At 41.1% G+C, this 14,479-nt stretch overlaps 1 protein-coding gene across 1 annotated transcript in view; it reads left to right on the top strand.

The window, feature by feature from the left end:
• FMN2 (formin 2) overlaps positions 1-14,479 on the top strand; it is a gene marked incomplete at both ends in the record, with an annotated part of 311,706 nt that overhangs the window by 94,133 nt on the left and 203,094 nt on the right. The window contains one exon of the mRNA XM_081254035.1: positions 5,369-5,424. Within this exon, the coding sequence (XP_081110161.1) occupies positions 5,369-5,424 (56 nt within the window). The remainder of the gene's footprint in view (positions 1-5,368; positions 5,425-14,479) is intronic.

Here is a 14,479-nt window from a genome sequence, read left to right as displayed (position 1 = left end):
GGAAGAGAAGTTAGGAAGCAATGTGCTTGCTCCAGAAGTTTGTGGCAGAAATAGTAATAAGAAGAAAACTTTTTACTTACCTTGTTTTCTCTTTCTCTCTACTCTTTTCATTTTCCTTTACTTATTTGATACAACCCACCTCCCTGCCACGGTGGTTCTTTATTCTGGAGCCCTGTGGCATTTTATTTATATCTCTATCATGTGGATTATTTAGATATGTAATTTTTCTGTCTCTACATATCTGTCTTCTGTGTAGACTCCCGACATTTCAAGACCTTTGGACACATAGTATATACTTAAATATTTAAGTGAATAAATGAAGATCTTTTGTTGAAAAAGATAAAAATAAATAAAATATCTACTCAGCATATGAATGCAAGTATCTGATGGAATGCTGTGTGCTGAAACAGCTTGAGGATGATTTTAGGGGCTCACTACCAAGCTTCAAAAGTTATTCGATAGATTTACACAAAGAGAGAATTAACTTTAGTTTTGAATGTGTGGAGAACAGGGTCAAGATGTCTAGGTGTGAACAGAGACTTGATCATTCTTGTTGTGTCTTTGGAAAATCAAGGCTCTTATCTTCCTTTAAAAATGTGAATGATCAAGAGAGTGAATGGAGGACTGATATTAGAAAGGCAGTTCTGGACACAAAAAATCCTGGAGGAAAATATGGAAAGAGAGCTGTTAGAAACATGACAAGCGTTTTGTGTAGAAATCTTAAAATATCTGTTTACATGCTGGCTGAAAGAATGGTAACCCACCTTGGCTCCAAAAAAAAGATGAGCAGCTTATGAATATGTGAGGTGTACAAAAGGATTACAAAGGAAAACAGATTAAACGGAAAGGAATTTAGGATGGGGCAATAAAATGAGGCTGGGGTGAACTAGCATGCTGAAGTGTATTTCAGAAGGACTTGCAGTTTTTTTGTTTGTTTGTTTGTTTGTTTGTTTGTTTGCGGTACGCGGGCCTCTCACTGTCGTGGCCTCTCCCGTTGCGGAGCACAGGCTCCGGACGCGCAGGCTCAGCGGCCATGGCTCACGGGCCCAGCCGCTCTGCGGCATGTGGGATCCTCCCGGACCGGGGCACGAACCAGTGTCCCCTGCATCGGCAGGTGGACTCTCAACCACTGCGCCACCAGGGAAGCCCTGGACTTGCAGTTTTTAAAGGTAGTTGAAATTTATGCCTTGGGTTTAAGGTAGAAGGGAAGTGGAAACAAGTCTGTATCACACCTTGTGTATCTGTGAAATGAAAAGCAACAGTCACAGAAGGACAACTTTGCTGTCCTCTCGTATCCAAAAGAAGGGTTTCTACTGGTTCTTCATAAAGGAGATTCTGTGGGATGAAATGCAAATAACAGCATCCTCACCCTATTTCCAGGTTTGTCCCAATGCTTTAACACATGTTCACTTGAGGTAAAGCAGAGATTCTGTAAGGGGCTGGGGGATGTTCGATGGCATTCATCTCTCAAGGAATAAAATGCTCTAGAACAGATCAACTGTGTCTTCTGGAAATGATTCTCCATGTTAAGTTTTTTTTTTAATCAGCCTGCATTTCCCCCTTATATATGCAAGGTAACGCCCGTGTGTGGACAACCTTTGTTGGCAATGATGGGCAGATCCAGACTATTAAATAATCAAATATGCAGAATAGTGTTGACTCCTTTTAGGAAAATTACATGTTTAACCCCATCTTCATTTGTGGAAGGACAGGGTATACCAGAAGTAAAGACATCTACCATTTGTTAGGCCACTAATCATAAGTCATGCTATTTAAATGAAATTTAATGAATTCTCTTTCAATTAAATTGACTAGATTTGAATCAAATTGATGTATAGAATTAAAGAAGCGTAATTTAGTTATTTTATATAAGTGCATTTCTCACTAAAATGTAAAAGTTTTTAGCGACTTCTTAGTTCATTTTTCAGAAGGCATGTTTTGTATATTTAAAGGGGTGATTTGATTTACTTTCCCTTCCTACCAGAATGTCATGTCCCGCTTATTTTTCTTGCTGTCCCCTCTACAAATGTAAAACTCATCCACATGTGTTTTGTTTTATAAGTCATAGGCCTATTTGTGTTGATATAGAGATCATTTCTAGAACATATTTGGAATTGTGGGGGGTCCAGAGCCGTTTGTGAGGTAACTTTAAAAACATGGAACATTTGAAGTTTTGTCAGGAAGGTTCTTTCTCCTACTTTGCTTCACAGTAATGGTTTATTTATTTATCTATCTATTTATTTATTTATTTATTTATTTATTTAGGGCTGTGTTGGGTCTTCGTTTCTGTGTGAGGGCTTTCTCTAGTTGTGGCGAGCGGGGGCCACTCTTCATCGTGATGTGTGGGCCTCTCACTGTCGTGGCCTCTCTTGTTGCAGAGCACAGGCTCCAGACGCGCAAGCTCAGTAGTTGTGGCTCACGGGCCTAGTTGCTCCGCGACATGTGGGATCTTCCCAGACCAGGGCTCGAACCCATATCCCCTGCATTGGCAGGCAGATTCTCAACCACTGTGCCACCAGGGAAGCCCCACAGTAATGTTTTAAAACCAGTCTAGTTTCTTAATCCTTAGGGCGGGTGAGTGGAGGAGTTGGCAGTTAAGATGTGCCCTTGAGAGCTTCCCTGGGTCACTCCGAAAGCAGCCATCCTGTTGATGAAGGGGGCTGTCTGGACTGTCTGCGGACACGGGGCTGAGGAGGAGGGGCTCCCGAAAGCTCCAGGCCCTGCAGGGAGGATGTCGGGGCGAGGGCCCGGGGATTCTCACGAGAGGTCGTTGCTCTGAGGATTCTGGAGCCCGGTGGGCTTCTTACCTGCCTGCCCACGGGCTCCCAACTCGGCAGGTGCTCAGAGGCAGCTCACTGGGTGCAGCCCAGGCCTGTGGCTTCCCTCTACGGGCAGTGCTTTTTGCGATTTTTCATGCTTCTCTTTACTGTTTCTCTTTCCCTTCCTTCTTTTTTCTCTTTCTTACTTTTATTCTCTCCTATTTTCTTTCTCCTTGACATTTATTTTTCTTTCTTCTCTTGATTATTCTCATTCATTTTCCCCTTGCTTTATAGTTATTCTATACATTCCTTTCACCTTAACATCTTGACCCTCTAGAACTCCTGTACTACAGCTTATGATTTTGAAGAGAATATTTTGGCATATAAATTTCTCCTAGATGTCATAACACACTGATTCAAGGAAGTAAGTGCAGTCAAAGAGGTGAGGGTGGGAGAATGAACTCAATTCAGGTAGCCATTGAATTAGATAGAAACTCAAAGTTTAGGTGTAGGTGATCAAAAAATTGCAATATTGATAAGTCTTTCTAGTTCATTGTTCTGGTGAGGTGTACACATTCTTTTTACCATCAGAGCCAGAGGTTTGCTTTCTTGGGCAGGTCACGAGGTCTAGGGCTATAGAGAAAAGCTGGGAAACCCTGCGTGCATCTCTAAGGGAACAAACTATTCGTGACCACCCCAGGAGACCCTGTGGGCTCTTCCTGCACCATCTACATAGAAAGACAGGAAGAGAAAATGTTCTCGTCTGTACAAAGCCCCAGGACCTTGTCTCAAGTCTCTTGTGTTTGGGAGGATTTGGAGGTGACTAAAACCAGCAGAAAACAAAAGGCATTCAAGAGTCTGGATTTGCTTTAATATTAACTGTCCTCGCTTTGATGTTAAAGCTCTTTCTTCAAAACTGGCCAACTCTGGTGTTGTGTTCAGAGTAGAAATTTGTCAGTGTAAGAGACAAACGTTTCGATTAACTTAGTGAAATGCAGTATTTGGGAAAAGGCCTGCATTGTTAATATTCTGTTGCCACAGTGACACGTGTTGGTGAGTGATTACGTCATGCTGTTCTCAGTGATTTTGTTCTGAAAGATGCTCTCTGAGCTCAGGTGCAGGCCTCGTGATGGCCCAGCGCCCACTGTCCTGGGGCTGCTGCTTCGCTTCCATGCTTTCTTCATTCTTTGATGTCTCCTTTCATCCCCTCCCACAACTACTCAACACATATTTTAAACATCTGTGGTGCACCGGGCACTGTTGTGGATGCTGGAGATTCATTAAGGAAGAATCTACGAAGTCTCTCTTCACAGCATTTGACTTAGTCGAGGGGAGAGCGAAGTCGGCAAACAAGTGAATTCTGCAGGCTTTCCTTAGAGAATCCGCACTGTGGAGAGAGAGAGGGAACAGGGTGCTCCCGGGAGCGGGTGGGGGCGGGGTAACGGGGTGCTACCGGGAGTGGGTGGGGGCGGGGGCGGACATTCTCCCCCTGCCCCATTGGACATCCTGTGGCCAGAGCGGGACTGGCGTGTTACAGGGCGGCAGGAAGGCCAGTGTGGCCGGAGCCCTGTGAGCGGGTGTGGAGTCAGAGAGGTAGGGGTGTGGGCAGGTGGAAGGAGGTCCGTGGGCCCAGGTGGAGACGGTGCTTTAATCCAAGTGAAATGAGAACTTTCAATTTAGTTTAGCAATATGTTGTACGATTTAAACCACGACTGCCTTTTATTTTTTGTATGCATTGTCACATACATGTCACATACTAAAATGCTGCTGAATTGGGAAGGTCTGAGGTATCCCCCAGAGCGACAGCTGTGTGCTGTCAGGTGTCTGGTCTGCATGCCAGTCGGGGGCAGGGAGCAGCGTGAAGGTCAGGAGACAGACTCATCTTTGTCTCGCCACCAGCCACTGTGTCGGGGCCTCCGTTCCTCACTGCAGATGCCCAGGATGGGGAAGGGGAGTCGCTCTCAGACTCCCATGCACAGAGAGCTGGGGGTTCCTGGAAGCTCTCCTAGGTTTTTATGTAACTCCCGTGCAAGCTTCACTTAGAGGAAAGTATCCCCTAGCTTAAAAAACAAAAGAAAACATGGCCTTGGTTACCCCTTAGGTTTTCCAGCATGAAGAATTTTCAGTCCCATAGGTTCTCAAATGACAATTACTCAGTGCCTCTTGGTGAGTGCTCATTACCTCTCACTGAGAGTGGAAGGTCAGTTGTCAGTAGTCAGGTAAGGCATCCAAGATCCCACCCTTCCAGACTGGAGAGTTGGCTTCTGTCACTGCGCAGACTTAAGTGAATAATACGAACAGTGAATGTCTTGGCAGATACTTCATGGCACAAAGTAGAAACTAGCAATTGAGACAAATAATCATGACTGATGTGTAAAGAAGGGCGTAGAGATAATCTAATTTAAAAAATACCTAATGACATGAGTGTGTCATTTTGTGTGTTACATGTACTCAAAAGCAGTCATGTCCTCATAACACGGAGGTATAACCTGGGTGTTTGGATGCTTATTATGGTTGAAGGTATATTACAGTTCGTTTCATTCTGTGAACAGAGAAATGGGAAAATTTGCCCTTTAACATATTGCCTGTCTTCTTCCTTTTCAACCCAGAGTCTCAATCTGCTGTTTTAGAAACTCCGAAAAAATGTTCAGATGCTGCTCAGCAGGTAAGATTTAATTAGGATGTCAGCTCCCTTTCCTCTCTTGTTTGCCTCTGCTTTATCTTTCCATCTGCCCAGCCAGCTAGGTGGCCATGTTTCTCAGCCTGCAGGGGACTCCAGTCAGGTGGGAGGGGTTTTTTTTCCATTCAGACTTTGTGAAGGAAATCAGCCTGGAAGTGGCACTGGGCACAAAGTCCTCAGCATCCATGTTGTTCCATGTCCTGCTGGAGAGCTGGGCCCACAAGTGCTGGCTCCAGCAGGAAACAGCGGCTGCTCAGGTGTTGTATAGAGATGGGCCTGGTTGCACTAAGAGTCACGTGGATATGATTTTTTATAAGGTATGCCAGGGCTTTTCTAAAACCAAATAATATTCTTAAGTTGCTTTGGTGGATGAAACATTAGTTAGTGTCTGTTTAATTTCCACAGAAACTTTCTTATTCTGTTACTAAAGAAGCCACATTTTATGCCTTTTTTTCTTTCACCAAAATGCACTTTCTGTAAAAATAGGAAACACTTATATGAAATAATAATTGTGGTTAGCAATTGCTTTCTTGGTTATAAAACCATTTTTAAAATTTATTTATACATTCTCCCAACTCTACCTTTGAAAATAACTTAGTGTTAGAAATTACCACCAAGAAGTGTGTTTTCTGGAGTGGGGTCTGAGTAGAAAATGAGACGGCTGCTTCCTGAGTTTCAGGCCCAGGTCAGTTTCTGGTCAGTTTGTGACAACATACTCAGGCTATCTGCGACATAGTGTTCTTCTCTGTAAAATCAAAGAATCTGATGATTTTTGAGAACTTTTCCAAGTATAAAATGACTTCCCTTTTTAAAAGAAGCAGCCCTGCATCATACATGAAAATTTACTCCTCCTGGAGGATAAATAAGGATATAAATTGGTTGAGAACTTCATTTTATAAATTATCTGGTGCTTTTCAGAAATATAGCTATTCTGGTCACTTTCATAAGAGTAAAGATGCTCTTAAGGATAATGTCATAAAACAGGTTTGCCCATCTTTTTTTTTTTTTTTTTTTTTAAGAGCAGAGACTTCTATCAGGCTGGGGCCGTTGAAAAGCCCTGGTGGACTGAGCTGGTAGTTCATTAACTGTCATGATTAGCCAGTAGTGAATACAATGAAGAAAAATGAAAAGAGGTTAAGAGAAATAAAGTGAGAAATAATTAAGAAAAATAGTGCCCTCAAAATATCTTCTCATTATTTTTGCAACACTTTTTTTGGCATGACTAAGTTGTGATCTGGGATAATATGTTAGATCTTTCTAGTTCTTATTTCCAGGGCGTATATTACTGAATTCTCTGTTATACTGATAACACCAAAGAAATCCTGGACAAAAAGTATTCTATACTATCAACGGTGACCAAACACCAACAACATTGCTTTGTGTATTAAGATTCCAGCTGGAATAATTCAAGGTAGATATTCGTGTGTGTAAAATTATAGTGATTTTCTATGTTTCATGAGCTCTGAACCAATAATAAGCAGAAAACCTGATGAACTGGGTGATTTTAAAACACCTGATGTTTTAAACAGCTTGGAAACTCACGGGGGAAATAGATTGATTTAAATTTCACAGCTTCGCATTTCCTTGTTGCCAGTAAAGTGTCTAGAAGCTAGAAAATATAATAAATTAATTGAGCGGTAAGATTGTTGGGAAGCAGTTGAAGCCTAGCCCTCAGTAATGACATCATGGACTCTTGGAACCGGTGACTCGTTATCATAAGTTTACTTAGGGACTGGTTCGTTTCTGAGATGATGTGTGTCTCTTTCATAAGAGCCTAAAGTAACCACCATAAAAGTGATTCAGGAAGCTAGAATTAATTACCTATGTACTGTGCACCTGTTCTTTTACTGCATTATCTTATGCGATTCTTATAATAACCCTTTAAAGTAACTATTATAATTCATATTTAACTGATACGAAAATGATGTTTATAGGAGTTAACTTGCTTCAGATCAAAAACTGATAAAGGATAAGAGCCATGGTATGAACATAGGTCTGTTCGACTTTATACCTCCTGTTCTCTCCACTATGACAAAAATTAGACTTTTGCACGTGTAATCAAACTGCAATACCATCTCATGCCAAAATCATCAAATGGATGAGGTGAGAAGTTTATTTTAAGTTATTCTATTGTATTTATGCCATTTATAAGAGACTGATGTCAAGATATGTTTTAGAGGCATAGATTGAAACTGATTAGATCACAGACACGTGTTTAACTTTGTGCTAAATTGTGTCGATTTTACTAACTATAGTGCTTCACTGCTCTTTAAAAAAAAACGTACAGTTCTGTTTTTTACATAGAGTGCCTTGCTTCTTAGTTACTAGAGGGCCGTCTGTCTGTCTGTGAGCTGCCCCTGCAGAGGAAGTGGGGGGCTTCCAGCGGGTTTGCTGTGTGACTGATGAAAGTGATGCACGCAGAGAGTGGGGCCCTCCGCAGAGGTGAAGCACATCCTGCACTCTCGGTTTTCTTTAGGTGTGCGTCCAGGCACCTGTTCTCTCCATCCAAGCGTGCTGGAATTTACGGAATTGGTTTTGTCTTTTGCTCTCTCCCTGTAATTAATAATTCTGAGAGCTCCATATCCCTAGACAAAATATATGATTCCTAAAGCCTTTTCTCAGCTGGAAGGAGTGGAAGGTGCGGGGATCCTCTGCATCTGTGGAGGGAGACGTGTGGCCACCCCTGAGTGTTGTCACCAATGGTCTTGTGGGATCAGGAAATTGTAAAACAAAACTGCTTTCTTTAGACCTCACTTACTGATTAATTTCAAATAATATGCTCTGAAATCTGCTGTATCTAAAGAGTTATTTCATAAAATGAAACAGAACTGTCTCAATTCTGTTTTTTATTCTTTGGCATTTGAAATACTATTTAAACTGTAAATCTGTTTGCATTCTTCAATATATAAATAGCCAAATATCAATTCCATTCTCTAGAAACATTTACTCCTACATTAAAGATTAATATATGGTAGCTAAACTGGTTACCACCCAGTTTTAAACTTATTTTTAAATTATATAAATAATTTTAAATTAATAATAATTAATAATTTTGAAATTGTATATAAAATATGTGCTTCAAAGTATTTTCCTAAAACTCTCAACATCTTTCTGATGTAAATGGACTAGTTGAAAGGTAAATAGAATAGAATTTGATCTTTGAAAACTCTAGCTTTGGGTAGGAATTGGTACATCAAAGCAATTGAAAGTTGGGTCTTCCTACACATTGTGGTATGGATTAATTGAGAACAACCATGTCTATTACAAAGTGTTGGATAATGAAAAGAAATTAACCAAGGATCAACACTTTCTTACCGCATATGTTTTATGCAACCAAATTCTCAAAGGTCAGAAAAATGTGTATGATTTGAGGTGAGTGACAAAATCCTATCTCAGTCCAGTTTTAACCTCCTTTGAAATTGGCTTAATTCTCTTCCCCCAGGATCCTGCTCTGATCAGTCCTCCCCGGTCCTCTCAGTGCCTAATTGGGTTACAAACTTAATTGAGGAATTGAGTATTCTTTTCTGTTGGTTCTCCTTGTAGAGTATCTTTTCTAAAGCTCTTCATACAGTGACCACTCACTACAATTTATTGTTTGTTGTTTCAGAAACATGTTTATTTAGGAGCAAATCATGGAATGTGTATGAACGAGGTGGGGTGGCCTGGATGATGGCACTTGAGGGTTACTCACCTGTGTCTTGGCAGAGGCATGTTCAGAAAGTAAAACAGAATTGGTCAGATCAAAAGAAAGGTGTGGGGAACCTAGTTCTGAAGGACTAGTGATGGAGACACAGAAACAAGGCACTTGAATTGCATGAGAATATATTAGACATATCAAAGGTTGGGGGAAAATCGTATGTTCCTACTGAACTCTAAGGCAGAAAGTGACATGCATTCACATGTTAATTATAAACCCAGCACACAACAATTTCCAAGATGAGTGACCAACTAAAATATAGACCAGAGAGAGGCAGCTTCAAGATGGCAGAGGAGTGAGACACGGAGATTGCCTTCTTCTCCACAAATACATCAGAAATACATCTACATGTGGAACAACTCCACAGAACACCTACTGAATGCTGACAGGAGACTGCAGACCTCCCAAAAGGCAAGGAACTCCCCACTTACCTGGGTAGGGCAAAAGAAAAAAGGAAAAACAGAGACAAAAGAATAGGGATGGGACCTGCACCAGTGGGAGGGAGCTGTGAAGTAGGAAAAGTTTCCACACACTAGGAAGCCCCTTCACTGGCGGAGACGGGGGGTGGCAGGGGGAAGCTTCGGAGCCACAGAGGAGAGCACAGCAACAGGGGTGCAGAGGGCAAAGCGGAGAGATTCCCTCACAGAGGATAGGTGCTGACGAGCACTCACCAGCCCGAGAGGCTTGTCTGCTCACCTGCCGTGCAAGGTGGTGGCTGGGAGCTGAGGCTCTGGCTTCAGAGGTAAGATCCCAGGGAGAGGACTGGGGTTGGCTGCGTGAACACAGCTTGAAGGGGGTTAGTGTGCCATAGCTAGCTGGGAGGGAGTCTGGGAAAAAGTTGGGACCTGACTAAGAGGCAAGAGACCATTATTTCGGGGTGCACGAGGAGAGGGGATTCAGAGCACCACCTAAACGAGCTCTAGAGACGGGCGTGAGAGATGAGCATGAGACACTAAGGTTGCTGCTGCAGCCACCAAGGAGCCAGTGTGCAAGCACGGGTCAGTCTCCACACCTCCCTTCCCGGGAGCCTATGCAGTCCACCACTGCCAGGATCCCGTGATCCAGGGACAACTTCCCTGGAAGAACACATGGCACGCCACAGGCTGGTGCAACGTCACACTGACCTCTGCCACCGTGGGCTCATCCCGCATTCTGTACCTCTCCCTCCCCCTGTTCAGAGTGAGTCAGGGCTCACTAATCAGCTGCTAGTTTAACCTTGTCCTGTCTGAGTGAAGAACAGATGCCTTCAGGCGACCTACAAGCAGAGATGGGGCCAAATCCAAAGCTGAACCCCAGGAGCTATGTGAACAAAGAAGAGAAAGGGAAATCTCTCCCAGCAGCCTCAGGAGCAGTGCATTAAATATTCACAATCAACTTGATGTACCCTGCATCTGTGGAATACCTGAATAGACAACAAATTATCCCAAAATTGAGGCAGTGGACTTCGGGAGCAAAAATATATATATTTTTTTCCTTCTTCTCTTTTTGTGAGTGTGTATGTGTATGCTTCTTTGTGTGATTTTGTATGTATAGCTTTGCTTTTAACATATGTCCTAGGGTTCTGTCTGTCCTTTATTTTAAGTATAGTTTTTAGCTCTTGTTATCATTGGTGGATTTGTTTTTTGGTTTAGTTGCTCTCTTCTTTCTTTCTTTTTTTTTATTACTTTTTAATTTTGTATACTTATTTTAATAACTTTATTTTATTTATGTATTTTGTTTTTACTCTCTTATTGTCTCCCTTTTCTTCTGTGCTGTGTGGCTGACAGGGTCTTGGTGCTCCAGCTGAGTATCAGGCCTGTGCCTCTGAGGTGGGAGAGCCGAATTCAGGACACTGGTCCACCAGAGACTTCCTGGTTCCACGTAATATCAAAAGATGAAAAATCTCCCAGAGATCTCCATCTCAATGCTAAGACCCAGCTCCACTCAAGGACCAGCAAGCTACAGTGCTGGATACCCTATGGCAAACAACTAGCAAAACAGGAACACAACCCCACCCACTAGTGGAGAGACTGCCTGAAATCATAATAAGTTCACAGACACTCCGAAACACACCACCAGATGTGGTCCTGCCCACGAGAAAGAAAAGATCCAGCCTTATCCTCCAGAACACAGGCACTAGTGCCCTGCAGCAGGAAGCCTACACAACCCACTGAAACAACCTTAGCCACTGGGGCAGACACCAAAAAAAAAAAAACGGGAACTACAAACCTGCAGCCTGCAAAAAGGAGACCCCAAACAAAGTAAGTTAAGCAAAATTAGAAGACAAAGAAACAAACAGCAGTTGAAGGAGCAAGGTAAAAACCCACCAGACTTAACAAATGAAGAGGAAATAGGCAGTATACCTGAAAAAGAATTCAGAGTAATGACAGTAAAGATGATCCAAAATGTTAGAAATAGAATGGAGAAAATACAAGAAATGTTTAACAAAGACCTAGAAGAACTAAAGAGCAAACAAACACTGATGAACAACACAATAAATGAAATTAAATATTCTCTAGAAGGGATCAATACCAGAATATCTGGGGCAGGAGAACGGTTAAGTGACCTGGAAAATAAAATAGTGGAAATAGCTACTGGAGAACAGAATAAAGAAAAAAGACTGAAAAGAATTGAGGACAGTCTCAGAGACCTCTGGGACAATATTAAATGCACCAACATTTGAATTATAGGTGTCCCAGAAGAAGAAGAGAAAAAGAAAGGAATTGAGAATATTTTTGAAGGGATTATAGTTGAAAACTTCACTAATATGGGAAAGGAAATAGTCAAGTCCATTAAGCGCAGAGAGTCCCACAGGATAAATCCAAGGAGACACATGGCAAGACACATATTAATCAAACTATCAAAAACTAAATACAAGGAAAAAATATTAAAAGCAGCAAGGGAAAACCAACATATGACGTACAAAGGAATCCCCATAAGGTTAACAGCTGATCTTTCAGCAGAAATTCTGCAAGCCAGAAGGGAGTGGCAGGACATATTTAAAGTGATGAAGGAAAAACCTACAACCAAGATTACTCTGCCAAGCTAGGATCTCATTCAAATTCAACGGAGAAAATAAAACCTTTACAGACAAGCAAAAGCTAAGAGAATTCAGCACCACCAAAGCAGCTTTGCAACAAATTCTAAAGGAACTTCTCTAGCAGGAAACACAAGAGAAGGAAAAGACCTACAACAGCAAACCCAAAACAATTAAGAAAATGGTAATAGTAACACACATACTGATAACTGCCTTAAATGTAAATGGATTGAATGCTCCAACCAAAAGACATAGACTGGCTGAATGGATAGAAAAACAAGACCCGTATATTTGCTGTCTACAAGAGACCCACTTCAGACCTAGGGACACATACAGACTGAAAGTGAGGGGATGGAAAAAGATATTCCATGCAAATGGAAATCCAAAGAAAGCAGGAGTAGCAATTATCATATCAGATAAAATAGACTTAAAATAAAGACTATTACAACAAACAAAGAAGGACACTACATAATAATCAAGGGATCAATACAAGAAGAAGATATAATAATTGTAAATATTTATGCACCCAACATAGGAGCACCTCAATACATAAGGCAAATGCTAATAGCCATTAAAGGGGAAATCAACAGTAACACAGTCATAGTAGGGGACTTTAACACCCAACTTTCACCAATGGACAGATCATCCAAAATGAAAGTAAATAAGGAAACACAAGCTTTAAATGATACATTAAACAAGATGGACTTAATTGATATTTACAGGACATTCCATCCAAAAACAACAGAATGCACATTCTTCTCAAGTGCTCATGGAACATTCTCCAGGATAGATCAGATCTTGGGTCACAAATCAAGCCTTGGTAAATTTAAGAAAATTGAAAGCATATCAAGTATCTTTTCTGACCACAACACTATGAGGCTAGATATCAGTTACGGGAAATATCTGTAAAAAATACAAACACATGGAGGCTAAACAATACACTACTTAATAACCAAGAGATCACTGAAGAAATCAAAGAGGAAATTAAAAAAAAAACCTAGAAACAAGTGACAATGAAAACACGATGACCCAAAACCTATGGGATGCAGCAAATGCAGTTCTAAGAGGGAAATTTATAGCAATACACTCCTACCTCAAGAAACAAGAAACGTCTCAAATAAAGAACCTAAGCTTATACCCAAAGCAATTAGAGAATGAAGAAGAAAAAACCCCAAAGTTAGCAGAAGGAAAGAAATCATAAGGATCAGATCAGAAATAAATGAAAAAGAAATTAAGCAAAACAATAGCAAAGATCAATAAAACTAAAAGCTGGTTCTATGAGAAGATAAGCAAAATTGATAAACCATTAGCCAGACTCATCAAGAAAAAGGAGAAGACTCAAATCAATAGAATTAGAAATGAAAAAGGAGAAGTAACAACTGACACTGCAGAAATACAAAAGATCATGAGAGATTACTACAGGCAACATATATGCCAATAAAATGGACAGCCTGGAAGAAATGGACAAATTCTTAGAACAGCACAATCTTCCAAGACCAAACCAGGAAGAAATAGAAAATGTAAACAGGCCAATCACAAGCACTGAAATTGAAACCGTGATTAAAAATCTTCCAACAAACAAAAGCCCAGGACCAGATGGCTTCACAGTTGATGTCTATCAAACATTTAGAGTAGAGCTAACACCTATCCTTCTCAAATTCTTCCAAAATATAGCAGAGGGGGGAACACTCCCAAACTCATTCTTCAAGGCCACCATCACCCTGATAACCAAAACCAGGCAAAGTGTCACAAAGAAAGAATACTACAGGCCAATATCACTGATGAACATAGATGCAAATATCCTCAACAAAATACGAGCAAACAGAAAAGGATCACACACCATGATCAAGTGGGGTTTATCCCAAGAATGCAAGGAATGTTCAATATAAACAGATGAGATAAACCATATTAACAAATTGTAAGAGAAAATCCATATGATCATCTCAATAGATGCAGAAAAAGTTTTCGACAAAATTCAACACCCATTTATGCTAAAAACCCTCCAGAAAGTAGGCATAGAGGGAACTTACCTCAACATAATAAAGGCCATATATGACAGACCCACAGCCACCGTCATTCTCAGTGGTGAAAAACTGAAACCATTTCCTCTAACATCATGAACAAGATAAGGTTGTCCACTCTCACCACTGTTATTCCACATAGTTTTGGAAGTTTTATCCACAGCAATCAGAAGAAAAAGGAATAAAAGAAATCCAAATTGGAAGCTGACACTCTTTGCAGAAAACATGATACTGTACATAGAGAATGCTAAAGACGCTACCAGAGAACTGCTAGAGCTAAGCAATGAATTTGGTAAAGTAGCAGGG

This window comes from Mesoplodon bidens (genome assembly GCF_964165515.1).
Source record: "Mesoplodon bidens genome assembly, chromosome: 1".
Taxonomy (NCBI): Eukaryota; Metazoa; Chordata; class Mammalia; order Artiodactyla; family Ziphiidae; genus Mesoplodon; species Mesoplodon bidens.
This window is presented reverse-complemented; position numbering and strand designations above follow the sequence as displayed.